The 19304-nt window shown below is 33.2% G+C and overlaps 3 protein-coding genes across 6 annotated transcripts in view; all 3 read right to left on the bottom strand.

The window, feature by feature from the left end:
• Positions 543-4742, bottom strand: LOC104754467 (serine/threonine-protein phosphatase BSU1-like). Its single transcript, XM_019239438.1, has 17 exons — positions 4659-4742; positions 4429-4525; positions 4265-4334; positions 3984-4085; positions 3784-3865; positions 3481-3639; positions 3163-3240; positions 2868-2952; positions 2569-2764; positions 2258-2496; positions 2057-2141; positions 1843-1941; positions 1555-1751; positions 1376-1451; positions 1144-1279; positions 926-1053; positions 543-826 (listed from the first exon to the last, which is right to left on the bottom strand). Exons 1-17 carry the CDS (start codon positions 4708-4710, stop codon positions 767-769), a joined length of 1941 nt encoding a protein of 646 aa, XP_019094983.1. The 5' UTR covers positions 4711-4742; the 3' UTR covers positions 543-766.
• On the bottom strand, positions 7090-10359 carry LOC104754468 (RNA-binding protein BRN2-like). Of its 2 annotated transcripts, none has more exons than XM_010476666.1 (9): positions 10129-10359; positions 9793-9875; positions 9085-9136; positions 8863-8988; positions 8696-8775; positions 8422-8592; positions 7945-8149; positions 7707-7850; positions 7090-7611 (listed from the first exon to the last, which is right to left on the bottom strand). In XM_010476666.1, the coding sequence occupies exons 1-9, from the start codon at positions 10286-10288 to the stop codon at positions 7451-7453; spliced, it is 1182 nt and encodes a 393-aa protein (XP_010474968.1). In that variant the 5' UTR covers positions 10289-10359; the 3' UTR covers positions 7090-7450. The 2 variants fall into 2 exon arrangements, with proteins under 2 accessions (XP_010474968.1, XP_010474967.1); XM_010476665.1 differs by having other exon boundaries at positions 7945-8251.
• Positions 16225-19304, bottom strand: part of LOC104754469 (protein NETWORKED 3A-like) — a 4228-nt gene continuing 1148 nt past the window's right edge. For 2 of the 3 annotated variants that reach the window (XM_010476667.2, XM_010476668.2), the window contains exon 3: positions 16225-17224. In XM_010476667.2, the coding sequence (XP_010474969.1) occupies positions 16512-17224 (713 nt within the window). In that variant the 3' untranslated portion in view covers positions 16225-16511. Of the gene's footprint in view, positions 17225-17369; positions 17481-17711; positions 18012-19304 lie in introns of those variants that run through there. The other variant, XM_010476669.2, reaches the window with a different exon arrangement.

A 19304-nucleotide genomic window follows, 5' to 3' on the forward strand; every position in this document is an offset into this window, starting at 1 on the left:
ATTTAAATGAAACAATTCTTATTTTCGGTTCAAAATTTGTTATACGAAAATAAAGGAATAGTCAATTTGAGAAATAAGAACTATATATATTTATGAACACAATTATAATACTAAAAGATGGAATATGGGAATATATGCTTTTAAGTTTCAAACCTCATAATAACCATTGATTTTTTAAAAGATAAAATTTTAAAATCAGAAAAGTAGAAATGTAGAATAAATGAGGAAAAATGAAAAATAAATAAATTAAAGAAGAAAAAAAGGGAAGATGAATGTGATGGTTTTGGCCTTTGTGGTCAGGTAGCTTCTTCAAGACTTTGAAGGGGACGAGGTTCTTTTGTTCTTTTAGGACAGATATTATTATAATGCTAACCAAAATTCACATTTTCTTTTGTTTTTTTTACTTTATAACTGAGCACTCTCTCTTCAATGTTGATGTTAACACTCAACCAAAAAAAAAGAAATTGAAACAGAACAACAATGATGGTTGAGTTTCTTCAATTATGGAACCTATTCGGATTAACCAAACCGGACAAATTAGATCATTAAACTACATCCATCCATATTCCAAGTCTGAATAATACCAAATTAAGAAAAAAAAGAAAAGGTTCGAAAAAAATAAGAAAGAGAAGGTACAACAACAATGATATATAGATCAGTCTCCGGTACACTCAGGTCAGGTGTTCAGCTTGCAAATGAAACACTTTCATCGCTTTCATCAACCGCAAGCTTCTCTTCTCTTCTCTACACCAAATAATCGCTGCCTTTATGCAGCTGTCTCCGACTCCCCTCGAGGCGGAGTAGGCGGCATCTCCTCGTTCAGCTCCTGAGAGTTCAACACGAAATAAACGCTACTACTTAAAACTCAGTTACAAACTACAACATGTTTCATATGCTCTACAAGGTTAATACACAGGAAGTTTACCTCCATCCAATCTTTTTCTGGACAGTTTTCGGAAGAAGAGATTGAGGGAGGTCTAGGCAGGATCAACTTTGGATAAATGACCAAGTCTCTACCGATTACCAATATTGCTCCCGCATTGTTTACAGTTCCTGTTCATTTCATCACATTGTTTTTCATTCACATGCCGAACTATATATATGAAAATTAAGTTTTATAAAGCAAAAAAAATAGAAACGTACCGCAGTAGTTTGTAGCGGAAAAGACTGTTATAAGCCGTCCTTCTGCAAACCGTTCGAAGCCATCAGCAACACACTCGTGTGCTCGTATGATCATTTGGATTTTATTTCGTTCACAAAACCCGTTGACGATATCAGGCTGCACATACATGACGACAATGCACGACTATGTTCATTAGTGATCGAGCTTTATATCTTATATAATAAAGAGAAGAAAATATATACAAGGCCTGACCCCGAACGTGACAACACCTCCTCCTCTAGCATTTGATTGTATACCCATAACAGAATCATTTGCGGTTGGATCAGACCTATATATTTAAACAAAAACAACAACAAAAAAAAATGGTATTATTACAGTACTTTCCAAAATAAGTAAGAAATATATAGTTGATGAGACATATATATGTTTACCATAATGTGTCTTTCAACACAATTGTTCCAAACTCCGGGAATGCGGGTCGCTGGATACTTGCTATTTCGTCGAGCCAAAGTGTCCTCCCTATTCCTCCGTGCACACATAAAATTTTATCTTCAATCACCGCACCAAGTGGAAGATAGTTAAAAAGCTTATTAATCCTACACCATGCTTGGAGCCCATCGGCCTGTCCCTGGTATGGTACAGAAGAAGATTATTACTTCATTAGCCAAGGACAAGGAGCAAAATATTATATTATATTCTATACGAACATATATACGTACCATTTTTTCTTTGCATTCTGCAAGGAAACCATGAAGTTGATTCGTTGCACTAGACTCGTGATTTCCACGAATCAAGTGGATGTTCTCGGGGTATTCAATCTGCATATGAGACAGATGTTAAAAGATAGAACAGTAAACATCAAAAACTAATCAATAACAGAAGAAAGCTATAGTAACATATAGGTGATATTGTCAAATCAGAAAAATATCTTGCCTTCAAAGCAAGCAGCAACATGATGGTCTCCAAGCTGTGACTTCCTCGGTCGACATAATCTCCCAAAAACAAATAGTCAATATGCCTGAAGACATGTAAATTTATATAGATACAATTGGTTCAGTGACTCTTCGCGAGCAAAACTGATCACAACCAGTAAGAAAAGAGTTATAAGGAAGATCCTCTCTTTCTTGAACTTACGTGATATCTCCTTCCAGAGAAGGAGATCCATATTCATGAAATAAACGCATCAAATCCCCGAACTGACCATGGATATCGCCGAAGACTTTGATAGGAACTTTGAGCTGAAGAAGCGTTGGTTCTTGCTTAAATATTTGTTCCACAGCATTGCAGATATCCATAACTTCCGAACAACTCAAGAAAAAAGTTCCTTTGGCAGGAACTGTCCAGTCTTTAGGTTTCAAAAGTGTCGAAATGATCTGCAACGTAACGTTCGTGTGTAAGTACAGGGAGATGGGAAAATATATATATGCTGAAAAGAGAGATCATACCCTTTCATGCAACTGAGCTTGATGAGAAGAATTTGGTTCGATGAATTGTGGCACTAACTGCGGATCCTCGACGTTCACAGTTCTCTCATTATGATCAACTAAAAAATATCCTTCACTTGCATTATCATAGAAAGCATTTTCTACAGTAGGTAAGTTATATGGCTCTGCCATTATCTCCGGCGAACTCTCGCTTGCACTGATATCATCATGGAAGAAAGAACGGGGTTAAACAACTTAGATAGGGCTAATGAATTGCGTACATTACAAAAGAGTGTAAAGAAGTGGGATAGAGTAATGACTTCGTCCTCGTAATAGATGGCACTTCTGGTTCAGAACTTGAAGGGTTAGATATTTCAGGCACTACATAATCGTCGAGCAACATATCTACACGAGAATAACATTAATTAGAGCAATTATTGCCAAAAAAAAAAAAACAATTAAAATTGTTACTTTTAACTCAAGGAAGAAATCTGCAACCTTTGTAAAATTCAAATTGACTAGTGCTTAGATATGCAAAATCCATAGGACTAATATAAGAAAAGCAAAAATAATATATCTAATTAATTTCATCCGAGACTAGTGTTGGTAACTTACAATTTTCAGGATCATCTTCTTCTTCAGGACTCAATGGCTGGGATGTTTCAGCCACTAGGCAATGGGCGAGCAATAAATCTACACGAGAATAAAATCAATGCAATTGTCACAAATATTGTTACTTTAATTTCCCTTAACACAAAGAAGATGAAATATAGAAGAAGATGAAATCTAGAAACTTCATAGAAGTCATAATTGACAAGTGCAATGATATGAAAAGTCCATATAAAAAATACGTGAAAAGCAAAAAAAAAAAATATTATTTCCTTTGATTCGAATTAATGCATGTCAGTATTTTGAAATTGTTTTAAGAATTACCTTTTTTAATCCCACCATGCACATATATGCAGTTCCCAACCGATGCAGCAGCATGGTGACAACGTTGCATAAGCTGATACTGATTTCGTCTTTTGCTGCCACTCGCAGAGGTCTCTGGTGGGGTTACATCTAACCACTCACCAGTATCAGTATCAAGCACTGCAAACAAAAAGATTCCTTGAATGAAGGAGAATCCAACCTGTGACTATATATTGGCTAAAGCACATAAAAAGGATTGGGAAACAAAAGCAAAAAGCAGAAAAGATAAGAGAGTCACATGGAAATATTAAAGGAAGTACTTACCTGCAACAATAGGTTCACCATCGATTAGGCTATCCTCGTTCAGGACACCCCCAAAGACATGCATTCTTGTACCTTCAAAAACCTAATAAGAAAGAGTAGACGAACAAGCTGTTTAGGAAGTTTTTGCAAAGGATAAGATTAGAAGACAGTGAATTTGAAGCCAATCTCGTGTATATCACAAGTGTGGTAAGGCAAGATACCGCTGTGTGTTGATATCTTGGGGAAGGAGCTACGCCTGGAACAACAGTCCAACCACACTGATCAATGCTCTCCATTTCCAGCGCGTAAGTATCTCCCAGTGACTGCATTAGAGTGTACATATATGCCAGAATTCATTTCAAAGGCTATTCTCTTCTAGTAAACAAGAGAAAAGTTCTTGCATGCGTTCGACTTTTTAAAACTAAACTTCCATTCTCCTATTTAATTATAAAAGGGAAGTTAATAAATAGATGTCTTAAATACACGGAAGAAAATATTATACCGTCCCTGAGGAGTCTCTTCCGCCACAAAGCCAAAAAACACCATCTTCTCGAGCAGTAGCAGAAGCATACCTAAAACAAAAATATTAAACAACGAAGAGTTAACTCAAACCAAAAATGTGTTATACACTAGTCTTAGTTACTTAAAATCAACAAAATTACTAACATTCTCCCACTTGGATGATTGCCATATGGGTTCAATCTGTCCCACGCAGATGGTTCCCGCGTGTCCAGCGCCCACGTATCAGAGAGAACTTCATCTCCTACTCCACATACAAAAATAACAAACTTGTTTTTAGCATGTTTAATCAGACTTTTTTTTTATATACAAAATTAAATAGAATAATGTTAAGCAAAAAATTTCCTTTTCGTAGAAACAAATAGAGGAATTCGTACCACCATTCTTCCCACCGAATATGACAATCCACCTGTGAGCAGCTAAATCCATAGCATGGCCATAGCGAGGGCCTGGAGTCGCCCCTCGAGCCATCAACCTGAAAAAAAGATTATATCAAATGCGTAAAATTAATATTCAGTAATGAAATAGATCTAGAGCAAAGATAAAATTCATAAATGAACTCTCACCTATGCCACTTGAGGTCATTTCTAGTCAAGTCAAGCATGTAGACATCTCCATCAGAAGGCCCTGATGGACCAATCCCACCCTGCCAAACGAAACAACATAGTCATGTGTCAGATCTGGCCTGGTATAGAGTACTATAGCAACCAAAGTGTTTTCTCTTTACAAGTAAACTATATATTTAATTACTACTTGAACCGATCCAGCAGGAAAGATGCTATGACAATCAAATTCAAAAAAAAAGTACGTCTTTCCAGATCTATATGCTCTTGCACAACCACGACGAGTAATCTGATTATTATGGTCATTACAATCACCTGAACAATGAGCAAAGTGCCAAGTGAAGTGGCAGCATGACAAGCTCTGGGAGACGGAAGGTCACCATCCGTGTTAATCCTACACAAGTACGAAATATTACAAAAGAGATCCACCAAAGATATGAACACCAACGTATGAACAAACATCAACGTATGAACACCAAAGATAAAATCTTCAATCACCTTGTCCACTTCCTGGTCAAAACGTCAAAAGAGTGCACCGAATTGGTAACGCCGCCTAAACCTAGAAGAAGAAGAAGAAAACAATCAAAGACAAGAAAAAAAAAAAATTAAGCCGTCACCAGAGAGGATCTCAAAAACCCTAAAAAGATTTACGAAAACTCAAATCTTACTGATAGCGGGTAAGGAGGAATCATCGGTGGTGACGGCATCAGTACTACCGCCGAAGAGGACAAGCTGATGGGAATCGTTGGCGAAAATCGCCGTGAGAGTATGGCCACATCTAGGTCCAGGCCAGTCTTCATCGTTGTCGGAGAAGTTCTGTAGGTAATCATACGAAGTAGAGTATGGATACGAGTGAGAAGCCATGACAACGAAACACAGGTTTTGGAGTTTCGAGAGAGAGATTTGGAGATTAGGATTCTGTGGTGGTGAGAATCTCTAAGCCTTCATTTTATAAAGAGCAATTCCTTTTATGTAAGCCAATAATCAAAAAGTTTTTTTTTTTTCACAATCCCACGAATTTTGTTGTATGGCGATGGTAGTAGTAGTGTCTCAACAACGGCTAAGCCTAAGCGATAAAGAGACTAAATGACGAAACTACCCATGCTCTTTGTCTTTGAATGGCTCGTTGCCACGTTTGCTGGTCTTCGTTCAACTATTTTTTCCGCAGGGTAAAATAGTAAATAGCCTATATGAGAAGCGTTTTAAAAATATATGCGCGGCATACACTTCCCTTGTTCGACGGACTTTTTGTACATGTTCCTCCTCCTATATGATATACCTAGTTTCTATCGACCAGACAAGAGTATTGTTTTTGTAAGAAAACTGATGTAATTGTTATACAGTACAATTTAAGTCACCAATAATTTTTATTTAGTGGCCTATGTATCATTTGTTTTGAATTAACCATATTTGTTTTGCTTGTTATTTATATTGTTTTAGGGTTTAAATGTTTTTATATATATATATATAAACCTAGATACAATAGACTAGATTTCGTTCCAAATGTCTGGATTTCTTTTTTCTTTTAATAACATGCACATGTAGGTTTGCGTTCGGTCGGTAACATATCAATACCACTACCAACAAACACTAGGCTACATGTTCTATGGTTTTAGCAAAATTTTCCAAATTCTTCAATATACTGTATCTCTAATTTTCCAAATGACTAGATTTCTTTCCCAAAATCATTTTATTTTATTAACTAAAAATGTATATATATCTTAATTTATTTAAGAAGGTAATAACAGGGAGTAAAAGTAAAGAAAATATAATTATTTGAATTTCTTATATTTAGAATACAAAATGGTGGACCTCCCACTGAATTAATTTCTTGATTAATTAAAATTAATACCAAATTAATAATAAGTAATATTATACATTCATTACTATTAATTGTGGACCTTTTAATTAGTAATCATCATATAATAATAAATAATTTTAATTACCAATTTATGAAATGTGGAGTGTGGATCCTTTATTTGGACCATATAAAATTTAAAATGAAATGCGGACCTTTAATTTTTTAATTATCAAATAACAACATGTGAGCTGTTTATTGAGATTTTAATATAAAACTTAATTTATTACAAAATAATGAAATCTGAACCTTTAAAAATTATATAGCATGCACCTGTTTTTGCAGTTGGTATTTACGAAAGAACACTACAATCTATAGTCTTGAACATTTCGTTTTCTTTAACATTGTTACCGTGTCATAAATCATAATCTATGCTACAAAATTGTAATCCCTCTAAACTTTTACTTAATTCAAATATTTCTGTTTAAATAAATGAATTTTAAATGGTTAATAGTCTTAACATTTTATACATGGAATTTTCAATGATACATAAATTACAAATTGTAATGAAGCAAATTTTAGAGAAAATAAAAAAAGTGAGCGTGGAGGAGAATCCTTTTGCAGGAAGATACAGCTTTTCTGAGTGATCGGAGAATAATTCCTGAACCATATAAGACTTGTTGTCAAATGTTAATAACGGCCAACAATCCACCACCCCCATTAGGATCCATCTTAATGTCTAAACCGGATTGATTTGCCGTTAACCGCTCCGCAAACTCTTAACGATGAAGAGAGGTCAGTGGTTTTTTTACGAGTTTAATAAACCGTTTAATAACGGTTTGTTACTTTGTTGTTGCTGCTGCTGCTCTCTCTTAAGCTGGACTTTCAATTTCTTACCGCTTAATTGGCGACCGTTCATTGTGTTAATAGCGTTCTGAGCAGCCTCTTGTGAGTCATAACTAATGAATCCTGCCGCAAGAAAAGGAATATGCATAACCGTTAATTAGAGTCTTTGGAAGGAAAACATGATGATGATAGATGACGAAAAGCAAGAGCGAGCTTACCGAAACATTTGCTTATACCAGTGACCTTGTCTACAAACACCTTGGCGCTTATAACCTTACCGAAAGATTGAAACGCAACCGCGAGCTCTTGGTCCCCGAATTCTCGAGGTATGTTATAAATAAATAGATTTGCACCTGCTGGTCCTGAGAACATCAACGAAACTGTATTAGATATGAGTCACATAACGACTAGAGCGTACACTTATAATCAAATTGTTTTAGGACTAATTAAGCAAACCTTCAGTTTGTAGCGAGGAAGGTATTGATGTGCCGTACTTAGAAAATCCAGGTGAAACTGTGGTTAGAGGAAGGCGAGGAGATATCATCCCTCTAGGAAATGCCATAGGATACTGTAGACCATTGTAACCATAGTTCCCAAGAGCCGTTGGGAAGTTTCTACGGGGGGCTAAACGTGGTGGGACAGACTCGGTCAAAGCGGTTCCCTGCAATGCGTTTCCTCCGTTACTTTGGTTCGGTGAAATTACATTGTGAAATGCATGTTGACTCTGGATAGGTGGTAGCATGTACCCATAAGTTCCAGGTACCTGTTATTTATCATTTTAAGGATAGTATCAAAAATCTAGCAACCAATATACAACAGTATCAATAACATGCATTTCTGCATTTATATGTATATGATATATGTATCTCGATATTTTATAACTGAGTTGAAAAAAGCAAAGTCCAGAACGTAGATGAGAGAACAAGAGCTTACATGATAGCCGTATCCATTGTAAGGAGGAACATAACTCATAGGTAATGCTCCAAACATGGAGGGGTTTTGCGGATCCAGTCTGGAGATATGAGATTGAACTCTTTGAAGTCTTCGTGATTGTCTTTCCCTTTCTGTGTCTGCCCATTTGACAATCAAAGGAACATTTGTACCCTACAAAAAGAAACAAAAGTATGTGATATTGTCACACTCTACATAGAAGTCTTTTGTAAAGTACTAATAAGAATGTTCGGAAAGTTGTAATAAGTACACACACCTCCATTATATGTCTTCCGTTGAGGGCTTCCATAGCTGCGACCGCTTGTTGTTTAGACTCATACTTCAGAAACAGACATCCTAAAATGAACCTAAAAGTCAGTCAAAACTTTGGTATAGACAACTAAAGATGCATTAAGAAGATGGAAATCAAGTGATGGGACATACCCTTGCTAGTTTGTATAGACCCTCTTAGAATCTGTAGATCCTTAATGGTTCCGTATACAGAGAATAAGGGTAGGACTTCAGCTTCAGATACATTCTTTGGTAGCATACCGACAAAAAGTTTGTGCTCTGGATTGCAAGAAAAGTCAAGAACACTCTACAAATTGATGGTATACAGAAACAACAAAATTAGGCACATATATCACTCGGAAGCATTTTGCATACCTAGTCTTTCCAACTCTCCATCTGCATATTTGACTTGTAACGGGCTAGAAGCCTGCACATAACATGAAAAGGAGAGTCAATGTTGTGACGCAATGATTCAGAAACAAGCCACAGTAAAATCAAGAGAACCAATGATATATATACACCACATTTTTGCTTACCTTTCACAATTTATCCTAAGTTCTCCAAGAAGAATCAATTTCTCACCATAAAGCGCTCAGCATATTTTATAGTAGCTATTAATCAACAATAACAAACTGAAACAATAGTTTTATATTCGTATCGATCTTCTCAGTCCATACATGGCATCTATAGTGAATCAATGTGCTTTCTTGGGTTTGAAGAAATCAAACTATAGATGATTTGAAACTAGTGTCATCAGATTCCAACAAGCAATGAAGCAGATTCTAATCAGGAATATCAGATTCATGGTTATACCTCGATGGATACATGATTTTAATGTATAACAACAACATGCAAAACTCTCAAAAATTAAATAACCAACTCCAGAGAATTAACAGGTACAAAAAGCAAGCACAATGCAGATCGAGACGGATAAAAAGCAATCTCGAGATATCAACCAACTTGAAAACTGTGCAACTAAGATCAAATAGTTTTTAAGGTACAGAAACATCACATTCAAGTATCAGAAAATTAAGCAAAACAGCTTCAAGAAATGGAAAGAATGGTAAGAAGAAAAAGACTGACCCCAGGCAATGTCTTCTTGTTATGAAAACCATTGACCACCTTGTCTGCTTCTTCCCTTGAAGGACATGTCAGAAAACAGCATCCTAAAAATTCCAGGTGAAATTAGGGTTTTCAGAGTTCACAAATTAATTAAAGATATTTAAAAAAAAAAAAAAAAAAAACAGGGGAAACGAGGAAGACGGAGAATACAGAGGAGGCATATAGAAATTTAGGGTTTTTCAGAATCCAAAAAATCAAAACGAAATCACACAAATCAAAAACCCATCTCAGAGTATTCTCAAAACAGAGAAAAAAAAATCCAAATTAAAGCAGAGGAAAAAAGAAAAGAAAAGAAACCTCGGGAAGCTTGAGTAGTCTTCTCCTTAATGATGTTGACTTCATCAACGATGGAGAATTCCCGAAACAATGTGAGAAGTTGAGCCTCCGTCATATGCTTCGGAACTTGTCCGACGAACAGCTTCACCCTCTCTTCGTTCTCCATCGTCTCCTCCGCCATTCTTTCTCTCTCTCTCTCTATTGACTTCGTCGTCTTCTTCTTCTTCTTCTTCTCTCTCTCTCTACACAGGCTTTTTTTTTCTTCTTCCTGAATATTTTTTTTTTATTTACTTCTTTTTTTTTTTCTGGGAAAAAACATAAAATATATGAAGAAAAAAAATGGAAGAACTTATTATTATGGTTATGGATGACAAAGGCGGAGTAATAAAAATACGGGGCTAAATCTGGGCTCGTTGTTATGACTAAATTACGGGGAATGCCATTGAAACAGCTGTGGGTTGCCAGGGAACACTTCGGATTGTTTTTGTCTGATTAGGAGATTTTAAGCTGCATTTACGATATTATCCTTCTTTCTTACCCGCGTTTTTTTTTTTAATTATAATACAATATTGTAGTGTGTGAAATAAGCTGGCATTTTGTTTCATGTTCTAAATAGCTGTCAATTCTTCACTCTTCTGCATTAAAAATTCAAATTTAGACGATTTTGTTTTTTCTCCATTAGATTAAAGAAAAAGTGAGTATAGAGTTGTATGATCATAATATCCTTTGATAGCCTAATCTTACATTCTTTACCTGATATTAATACGTAGCTAACGACTAAACAATGATTAAATGCCAATTATATATATTGGGTTCGTTTAGAGGTCCAAATCATCAGACATACAAAAGTTACAAAGAAAATTCTTCTATATTTGAGCAGTTGACATTAGACAATTATACACTTGGACACGGTTGTTTTATGTGAGGTATATTTTAGTCTTAGACAACAGTATGTACATTGCACAGCTGAAAAGAAGGGTTGGACATTTTCAATCTAACCAAACCAACTCCAATGCAAACTGAAACTGTTTTTTTTTTTTTAACTAAAACTAAATAGAAACATCTAAATCTAATCGTTATCCTTCCACAACAAAACAAACAACTAAATTCAAAATTAACCCAACCTATATTCATAACAAGTAAATACAGATATTTGTTCTAACCAGATTTAAATTAGTAGGATTGTTTATATTTTATGCTTTGGAACGGAGAATCCAATGAACCAACTTTATTTTTCTTTAATTTTTTTTTTTTTAAAAAGGAAGTAAATCGAGAAAAATACTTGATAGAAATAAAAAGGGAAACGAGTATACTAGTTGACCGTGGAATTTATATCCATAACGAGGGGGGGTCATTGTCAGTGACAACGAGAAGTGGACACGCCAAGTGTTAAAGTGCAAAAATCTATATATATAAAGTTAACTTTTCTCTCTTCTCTTTCCTCCACATCATCATCCATCTAATCAATATTTTTTTCTTTATTTTTCATTAAAAAAATATTATTTTAAATATTCATTAATTGCTTATTCATTATTAATAACTAATAATAGTAGAAAATAAATATAAACGAATTAACTAAATTTAATTAAATTATAAAATAGTATAAACAATAATGTAAATTTATTGTTTAGTAAATAATAAAAATAATAACTGTATAAAATGAATTAAGTAAAACAAATGGAAATTTTAGAATAGTAAAAATAATACTATGAATTTGTTTTAGTAATAATGTTATTATTCAAATTATAACAAAAAAATGAACATATTCCAAAATTTAAAATGAGATAATGAGTTTTAGAATGGAAGTAAGATTTTAATGCATAGTAAAGCAAAAAAATAATTTATGTAATTGTATTTATAAAAGTCTAAACAGAAAAATGAAATGAAACATTAGTTTCTAAGAAACATATACTACAAAGATCTATTGTTAAATTTCACTTGTAAAAAAAAAAAAATAATAATTACTTAACTCAACTTAAAAGTTTTAATCTAAAACGAGGATATTGTAAGGGTCACACTTTTTTTTTGGGAAAACTATGAAAAACATTTTTGAAAAAATAATCCATCTAAAAAAAAATCAACGGTCAGAAAATATTGAAAAAAAATATGTAAGGCGTTACAAAAAGTGACATGTGATTTGTGCAGTATCTCATAAGGTATATTATCAACTAGATGTACAATTTTATAACATGATAAAAAAATATATAAAACAAGCTCGAGACTTCATCAATTTTATCAAATAATTTTAACCCAAAATATGGCAAAAACAACATATTTAAAGTACACTATGTTTTTTTTAGAAGACTAAAGTGAGGTTGCATCACAAAATTAACATCTACAAATAACATATGAGGTTTTAGAAAAAAAATGTAACTTGGATTAGTGAACATATATTTAATGTCGGGTTTAAATGTTACCATTTAGACATTCTTAAATTGGTAGGAAATTTTATTATGGCAGATGATGCACTTGTACAACCCCATTGTAACAACATAACACTAAAACTGTTCATGAAACTTTTATATTTGCATTTAATGTGAGATATTGATATGTTTAAATGGTCTATATAATGAGGTCAACAATTGATATTCGACGTTAGAAATTTAAAAGATGTTTTCATGAGATAGGAATATGGAATGAACTCTTCTAACGATAAAAGGCCAGAAGATTGTCGATAATATTGTTTACTCTTCCATTGAAGTTCTTAAGTCATTTTTGTTATCATGTGATATATTTATATATATAAAGTTAGCTTTTCTCATTTCTGGTGCTGCCACGTCAGCTACTTTTTCTTTAATTTTGTGGGCTTTACAGATTTTAATAAGCCCTTTAAACAATCATACAAATAACAAATTGATTAACTAAATTTCATCCAAAATCTGTAGGCCCAACACTATTTCATTCAAAGTCTCTAGATCCATCACTATTTTTAAATCCTATGAATTCAATTATTTATTTTAAAATAAATTTAAAATATTCATGTAGTGGATATTCATGTTAATCATAATTAACGAAAGTTTAAATAAAAAAATAATTATGTAAAATAAATTAAATGTTAAAATAAGAAAACAATACTAATTTTTTATTAGTGGTAATAATATAGTTAAAATTTTCTATTAAACTGATCATAATTTAAAATTTCAAATATCAAAACAAGGCGATCCAAGCAACACTTTCAAATAATCAAGGAAACACAACTAGAAATCAATTAAAATTATTTGGCAGCACTTCACAAATCCATCACCAAAGAAAAAGACGCAAAGAGATGAACACACATTTAATAAACTAAAATGATTCAGATATATGAATACCACAATCAGATAACCTCATAACCATAACACAAAATTATATGAAAAAGACAACCGAGAAAACAAAAAAACAAACGGACTTTATAAAATTACAGCAAGATAAACAAGAAAATTAATTTTCTCCAAAACACAACTCACATCGAATCGAAAAAATCGCTCACAGGACAAACGGGAAAAAAAATTACAACCAAGAACACAAAACAACTCACAACTTAATTAGGAAACCTAAAGAAGCCAACATATTTTCATATAAACAAATTTGCCACCCAATTGACATTCACTTTTAACGAAATCAACAGGGGATAACCAAATATCCCCAACAGATGCGAAGCGAGCAAGGAATCAACCAAATACGCAAACCCAAAAAAAAATTCAAGGGAAAACAATTACGACAGGAATGACTGAAAAAATGATTATAAGCATCAAAGACATAAGTTCAATCCTCAAACAGGCCTCTAGATCGGAAAATTTCTCTTCTCCTATCTGTTCACGAGGACATCGGATTTTGAAGAAGAACAAATCAATTTCAACTCAATAACATATAAATAATGGCCCAATAAACCCACAAATTATAAGTCTTACAGAGAAATTGGGCCCGAATGAAACAAACAAAAATAGCCCAGAAAGAGGAATGTAAGTTATTGATTTTATTTTTTTACTTATTTTTCTTAATAAAATCCACAATCATTTTCACTCCAAACACTAAAACATTGACAAAAAAATTACTCCAACAATTTACAAAATACATATGAAAATATTAAATAATAATTCAACCACAAAATAGAAAATAATAATAAATTAATAACAACTAACAACTACAGCAAAACAACAACTTCAACTAAACAATGTTAACTTCTAATAATAATTTTTTTTAAAAGCATTATAAACACACAAGATGATCTCAATTTTTTCTTTAAAAACAGTAAACTAAATTATACTTACTGCAAAATATATTTTATTAAAATATCCAACAAAACAACATAAACAACCCAAATTAAATAAAAAAATAAACGTAAGATGAATTTACAAAAACCAAAAAAAATATACACAACAAAACTCGGAATACACCTTAATCTAACTACCGCGAGTAGCGCGGATCGATTGCTAGTATATAATATAAGGCCATTGAATGAGAAAAATATAAAGATGACAGACTGTCTTCTTGCCATTCGCCAAAGCCCTACAACGGCTACACACACCCACACTAATAAAAAAACATAGACCGCTGAGTTTAGTCACCTCTTACGTTTTGACCCCTCATGTTTTTTTAAATTTATCCTTTATTTTATGTGTGCATGTTTGTGAATTTAGCTAGCATTGATAAACCCGTTAGTAGTTTCTCAGTTTAGTATTTTATTTTTTTATGCGGATTTGTTTGAATTGGTCAATTAAAAGAAGTAGTACATTGAGTAGCTAAAGAAGAGAAAGACAAAAACCATTGCTGCATAAATACGTATGAAATCATCTTATTAAAAGAATCTCCACTAGAAAGTAGATAATAGTAATATCATATCTTTCATTGTATTCTTCGTGAAGAAGTCAATTATGAAATTGTTTTTGATATTATCAATCGAGTTTAATTACATTATTGTACTAACATATATATATTGTTAGATCAATCTATATCCAAAGCTAGATAACGTGCTTATATAAAAACAAATATAGATTCTACATTTCGCAGAGTCTATGGCATTTCAATATTACTACTTTCATAAAATCATTTGTTAACTGTGTACGTAAAAGGTGCTGTTTAATACGGTCGAACGAAACGACAAAATTGCATAGACAATATTTTTAACTAAAATGGTTTGTAGTAGTAGTATTGTATTGTGTGTCACCATCTATGAAAACATGCCCTATACAATAAAATGGGAGTACACAACTTTTTTTTGGGTAGATTATATAATTTTTATAAGTTGATTATAAAATAGGTTATAAATTAAATGTAAGTTGGTTAAAAAAAATATTATAAATTAATTGTTTAATCCGTGAGCTATATAAATAATATCCCAGAAAATCTTCTTAAAGAAAATATTCTAATAATTTATACAATTTCCAAAATAAAATCTTTAGTATTTCATATATTGTTACAAAATATATATTGTTAGACATAGAAAATAACAAAATCTTGACAATTTATCACATTTAATCATGATTTCCAAGATTTTATTGTGCAATTAAAAATAAAATCTTACCTAAGCACATGTCATATTATAACATTTTCACCAAACATGTTTAAAAATTAAAATAAAAACAAACAACAAACATAATCATTTTTCATATATAAAATTACAAAATTAACAATATAAAACTTATAAAATATGTATTCTTTCAAGTCAATATAATTAGCATATGATTTTATTGCATAATGTTTTATTGAAAATTTTTTAAAAAAAATAATTATATAAATTATATTTTATTCTAAAATTATAATATAAATAAAATAAATTTTAACCCGTATTCTAGCACGGATAGATTAGTAGCTTATTATCACCAAAACAGTTTCTATTGTTACATAGTTTATACCCCGCGACAAACATCTTTAAATTGATAGGAACAAAAATAACATCTTAAAAATTCTCAACTGAAGAATCTGCACCGTTTAAAAACAAAAAAAAGAGTCAAAATGTCCGAAGTTGTGAGTTGGCAGTCATGTCTGTTGACAGGTGAAAACGGCTCTAAACTCTTTTATGTGATCTTATCATATTGCTCGTTTTTTTGGGGTTCTTCATAGTCATCAAAAGACTTATCATATATTCTCTACAAAGCCGCATCCACATAAAAGATACTAAGCAAAAATAATTGTCAATACTTGTAACAACAACTTATTATAACCATCAATAGTACACATAAAAAAGAACTTGCAGATATTAAAGAACAAAAAAATTGATTTGGAAAACCAACTATATAGATAATGTAAATCAAACCTTCATGGACTTAGCTATAACTGTAAATCTGTAATCCTATGAAACATTACACTAACTACTACTTGAGTATACCCTACCCCTCTCACAGAGTACAAAGATGTTTAACCTTTCAAGAAAATTCCTCAGTTTCTTTCTGTTCTTGATCACACACACACACAGACCTCTCTGTCTAAAGAGTCATGAGCTCTCTGGCAGTAGAATCTGTGTTTGGAAGGACCCAGTTTCCTACTACTTTCCCCCACAACCCTTTCAATGGCTTCTTCCACATTTGTTGCTTCCTCCGAGAACTACTATCACCTTCCTTATTCTTTGCAGCAACAACAGTAGAAACACGTTTCTTGAGCTCTGAGTTCTCTTCTTTAAGCATTTGTATTGCTAAACTCATCTGCCTTATAGCTTCTCTCTTCTCTTCATCTTTCTCCATCACCATTCCCCTGTAAACCTTATTCTCCTCTCTCAGCCTCTCTATCTCTTCCTTCATCATCTCATAATCTCCATTACCTTCACCATAACCGACTTGCGATGATTCCATCTCCTCGACAATGCCATCGATCTCACCTTCATCATCAACCCATTTCCTTTCACCGTCATCTACTTCAGACTCTGCGTACTCGTCATGAGTCTCGCAAACCTCAGACCAAGAAGACACATCATCACAAGTTGATGATGACTTGTCATGATAATCTGATGAGCCATGTTTGTGCACAGAAGAAGGTCTCAACAAGTCGTACCTCTCGACCAAGGAGCGATGAGAACGGTAGAATTCTTCCACCACGGCTACAAGCTCAGGTCGCCTCTTATAATACATCTCAGCTCTTGCGGCGAAAGAATCCGCATCCTCATCAATCACTCTCAGCATTTGCTTTGTCTTTTCATCCAATTCTACAATTACAAAAATCAGATTTCACCATGTCAAAATCTCAATAAAGTTCAACACTTTTTCACCACTACTACTATCTCTAGTCTAAGAAAGTCATAACCAAAGATAAAATACCAAAACAGAGTCAGAAAAGAAAAAAGGTAATACCTTTGAGAAGAAAACTAAAGACCTATAAACCACAGAGACCATAGACCAAAATTAACACTTGGTTTCGTCGATCTTCTCCGGTGAAGCAAAAGCTTCTTGGCTTGAAAACTCCTTCACTCAAATAAACACAAATTTACATCATAAATCTCATAGATTACAATTCGATTAAGCAAAAAAGACAAGAGACCAAAGAGTATAGAAGATAAAATTGAGATGAAGATTACTTGGTTTTCGAATTGAATATTTATTGGAGATTTTGATTTGATTTGAAAGCAAGAATATAAAAAAAAAAAAAAAAAAAAAAATGNGCTAATTAGTTTGGAGAAAAACTGAAAATCTTACTTGATTTTATCGATGTCCAAGATTTGCTTTGGAACCCTTGGCTTCTCTCTATACTATCTCCTTAGGGTTTAGTATTCTACATTTAAGACACCATTGATTAAAAATCCACTGGGTTCATCAGAAGATACGGTGATGGTGGAGGAGACGTGTGGGAACTAGGACTGGTGTTCATGGAGTTGAAAGCGACAGTGATGACGGAAACGGAGCGAGCGGGACAGTGGGAAGCGATGGTTGTGATCAGAAAAGTGAGATTGTCGTCGCTCGTCGGATGCAAAAAAAAAAAGATGTGTTCAGCAACGACGGCGAGAGGCAAAACAAGGGTATAAAAGAAGACAAGGGTAAAAGAGACTTTTCGCCTATCCTATAAATGCCTGATTTCGTAAGTCCGGACAAAAGTCCTCAATTTCAAAAAGTTTAAGCCCAGTAAAGCCCCAATTTGATAATTATCCCATGTTAAAAGTGGGTACCCGAAAACCATGTTTAAAACTGGGTTTTGGGACCTGCTTTTTTTCTAAGACTTAATCCCTATTTTTGAAGGATGTTAAATGGTGACTGTTATTGGCTTCGAGCCTTAATGGTTTTACAAATTTGCACTATTTATAGATTCTACTATTGTTAACATTATAAATACCATTAGCTTTTAAAAGTATGTATGTTTTAATCAGTATTAACGTGCCACTGCAGTCTGCAAAGAAACGACAGTGTTTCAGACACAAGTTAACATTCATAGCACCTTATATCATACCAACTCTCTTTCCACCTTCTCTCCTCTTCAGTAATAATCTAAATACTCAAAAACGTTGGAAAATGCGATAAACTTAATTTCTGGTAAATCTTCATTTATTAATAATAGTCTTGGTATGATAAGATGCGACGGAAGTGAGAGAATACGGCTTCTTTTTCAGTATCGCTCAAAGAACTGTTGTGAAGCAGTGATACTTTGCTGTTGTGGTATCTTGGTGGAGAGGCTGAAACCTACCAATGACCATGAAGAGAATAATATGGAGCTGAAATTGTATTATTCTTCCTATGCAGCTTCAGGTGAGAGCCTCCGTTGCTTGTGACGGCTTCTGTGCACTGTGCAACAAGATCAGTCATTAGAGAAACTCGAAAACGTATCCGTCAAATAACACATCCTTCAAATAACACACAGTCAATCAGAGATTATGGATAAATAAAATAATAATATCTGCTTTTTATTTAATCGTACGATAAATATGTTTTGCAAATTTATGTACTAGTAACATACAAAAAGGCTTGTAACACTAACAAATAAAAACCCTAAATAATAGTACAGTATCTGCTTTTTTTTATTCAATCGTATATTAAAAAAATGTTTTGCAAATGTATGTACTAGTAACATACAAGGCTTGTATTGTAACACAAACAGAGAAAATCCCTAAATCAAGGGAACTGAAACTGCAAGTGATTCAGGTCACATCTGGAATCGAAGCAACGTAAAAGTTTTGAGTTGTCCAATCTCTCTCGTTGGGAGAAGCAACGAGACTTTTGTTTGCGGTCTCTTATTTGCGGTTTACTCTTTTGACTTTTGTTTTTTTTTGGGTTTAATCTACAGTAATCAATTTTTGAATC

The sequence above is a fragment of the Camelina sativa genome, chromosome 17 (assembly GCF_000633955.1).
Source record: "Camelina sativa cultivar DH55 chromosome 17, Cs, whole genome shotgun sequence".
Classification (NCBI taxonomy): Eukaryota; Viridiplantae; Streptophyta; class Magnoliopsida; order Brassicales; family Brassicaceae; genus Camelina; species Camelina sativa.

Excerpts from the sequence above, each read along its gene's own strand:
- LOC104754467 (XM_019239438.1), bottom strand. The coding sequence starts at position 4,710 with ATGGATTTAGCTGCTCACAGGTGGATTGTCATATTCGGTGGGAAGAAT. Across the intron at positions 3,640-3,783 it reads TGGTGAACCTATTGTTGCAG|TGCTTGATACTGATACTGGT; the intron begins GTAAGTACTTCC and ends TTTTGTTTGCAG. Across the intron at positions 2,497-2,568 it reads AAGCTCAGTTGCATGAAAGG|ATCATTTCGACACTTTTGAA; the intron begins GTATGATCTCTC and ends GTTACGTTGCAG.
- LOC104754468 (XM_010476665.1), bottom strand. The coding sequence starts at position 10,288 with ATGGCGGAGGAGACGATGGAGAACGAAGAGAGGGTGAAGCTGTTCGTC. Across the intron at positions 8,593-8,695 it reads ACGGAAGACATATAATGGAG|GGTACAAATGTTCCTTTGAT; the intron begins GTGTGTGTACTT and ends TTCTTTTTGTAG. Across the intron at positions 7,851-7,944 it reads TTCCTCGCTACAAACTGAAG|GACCAGCAGGTGCAAATCTA; the intron begins GTTTGCTTAATT and ends TGATGTTCTCAG.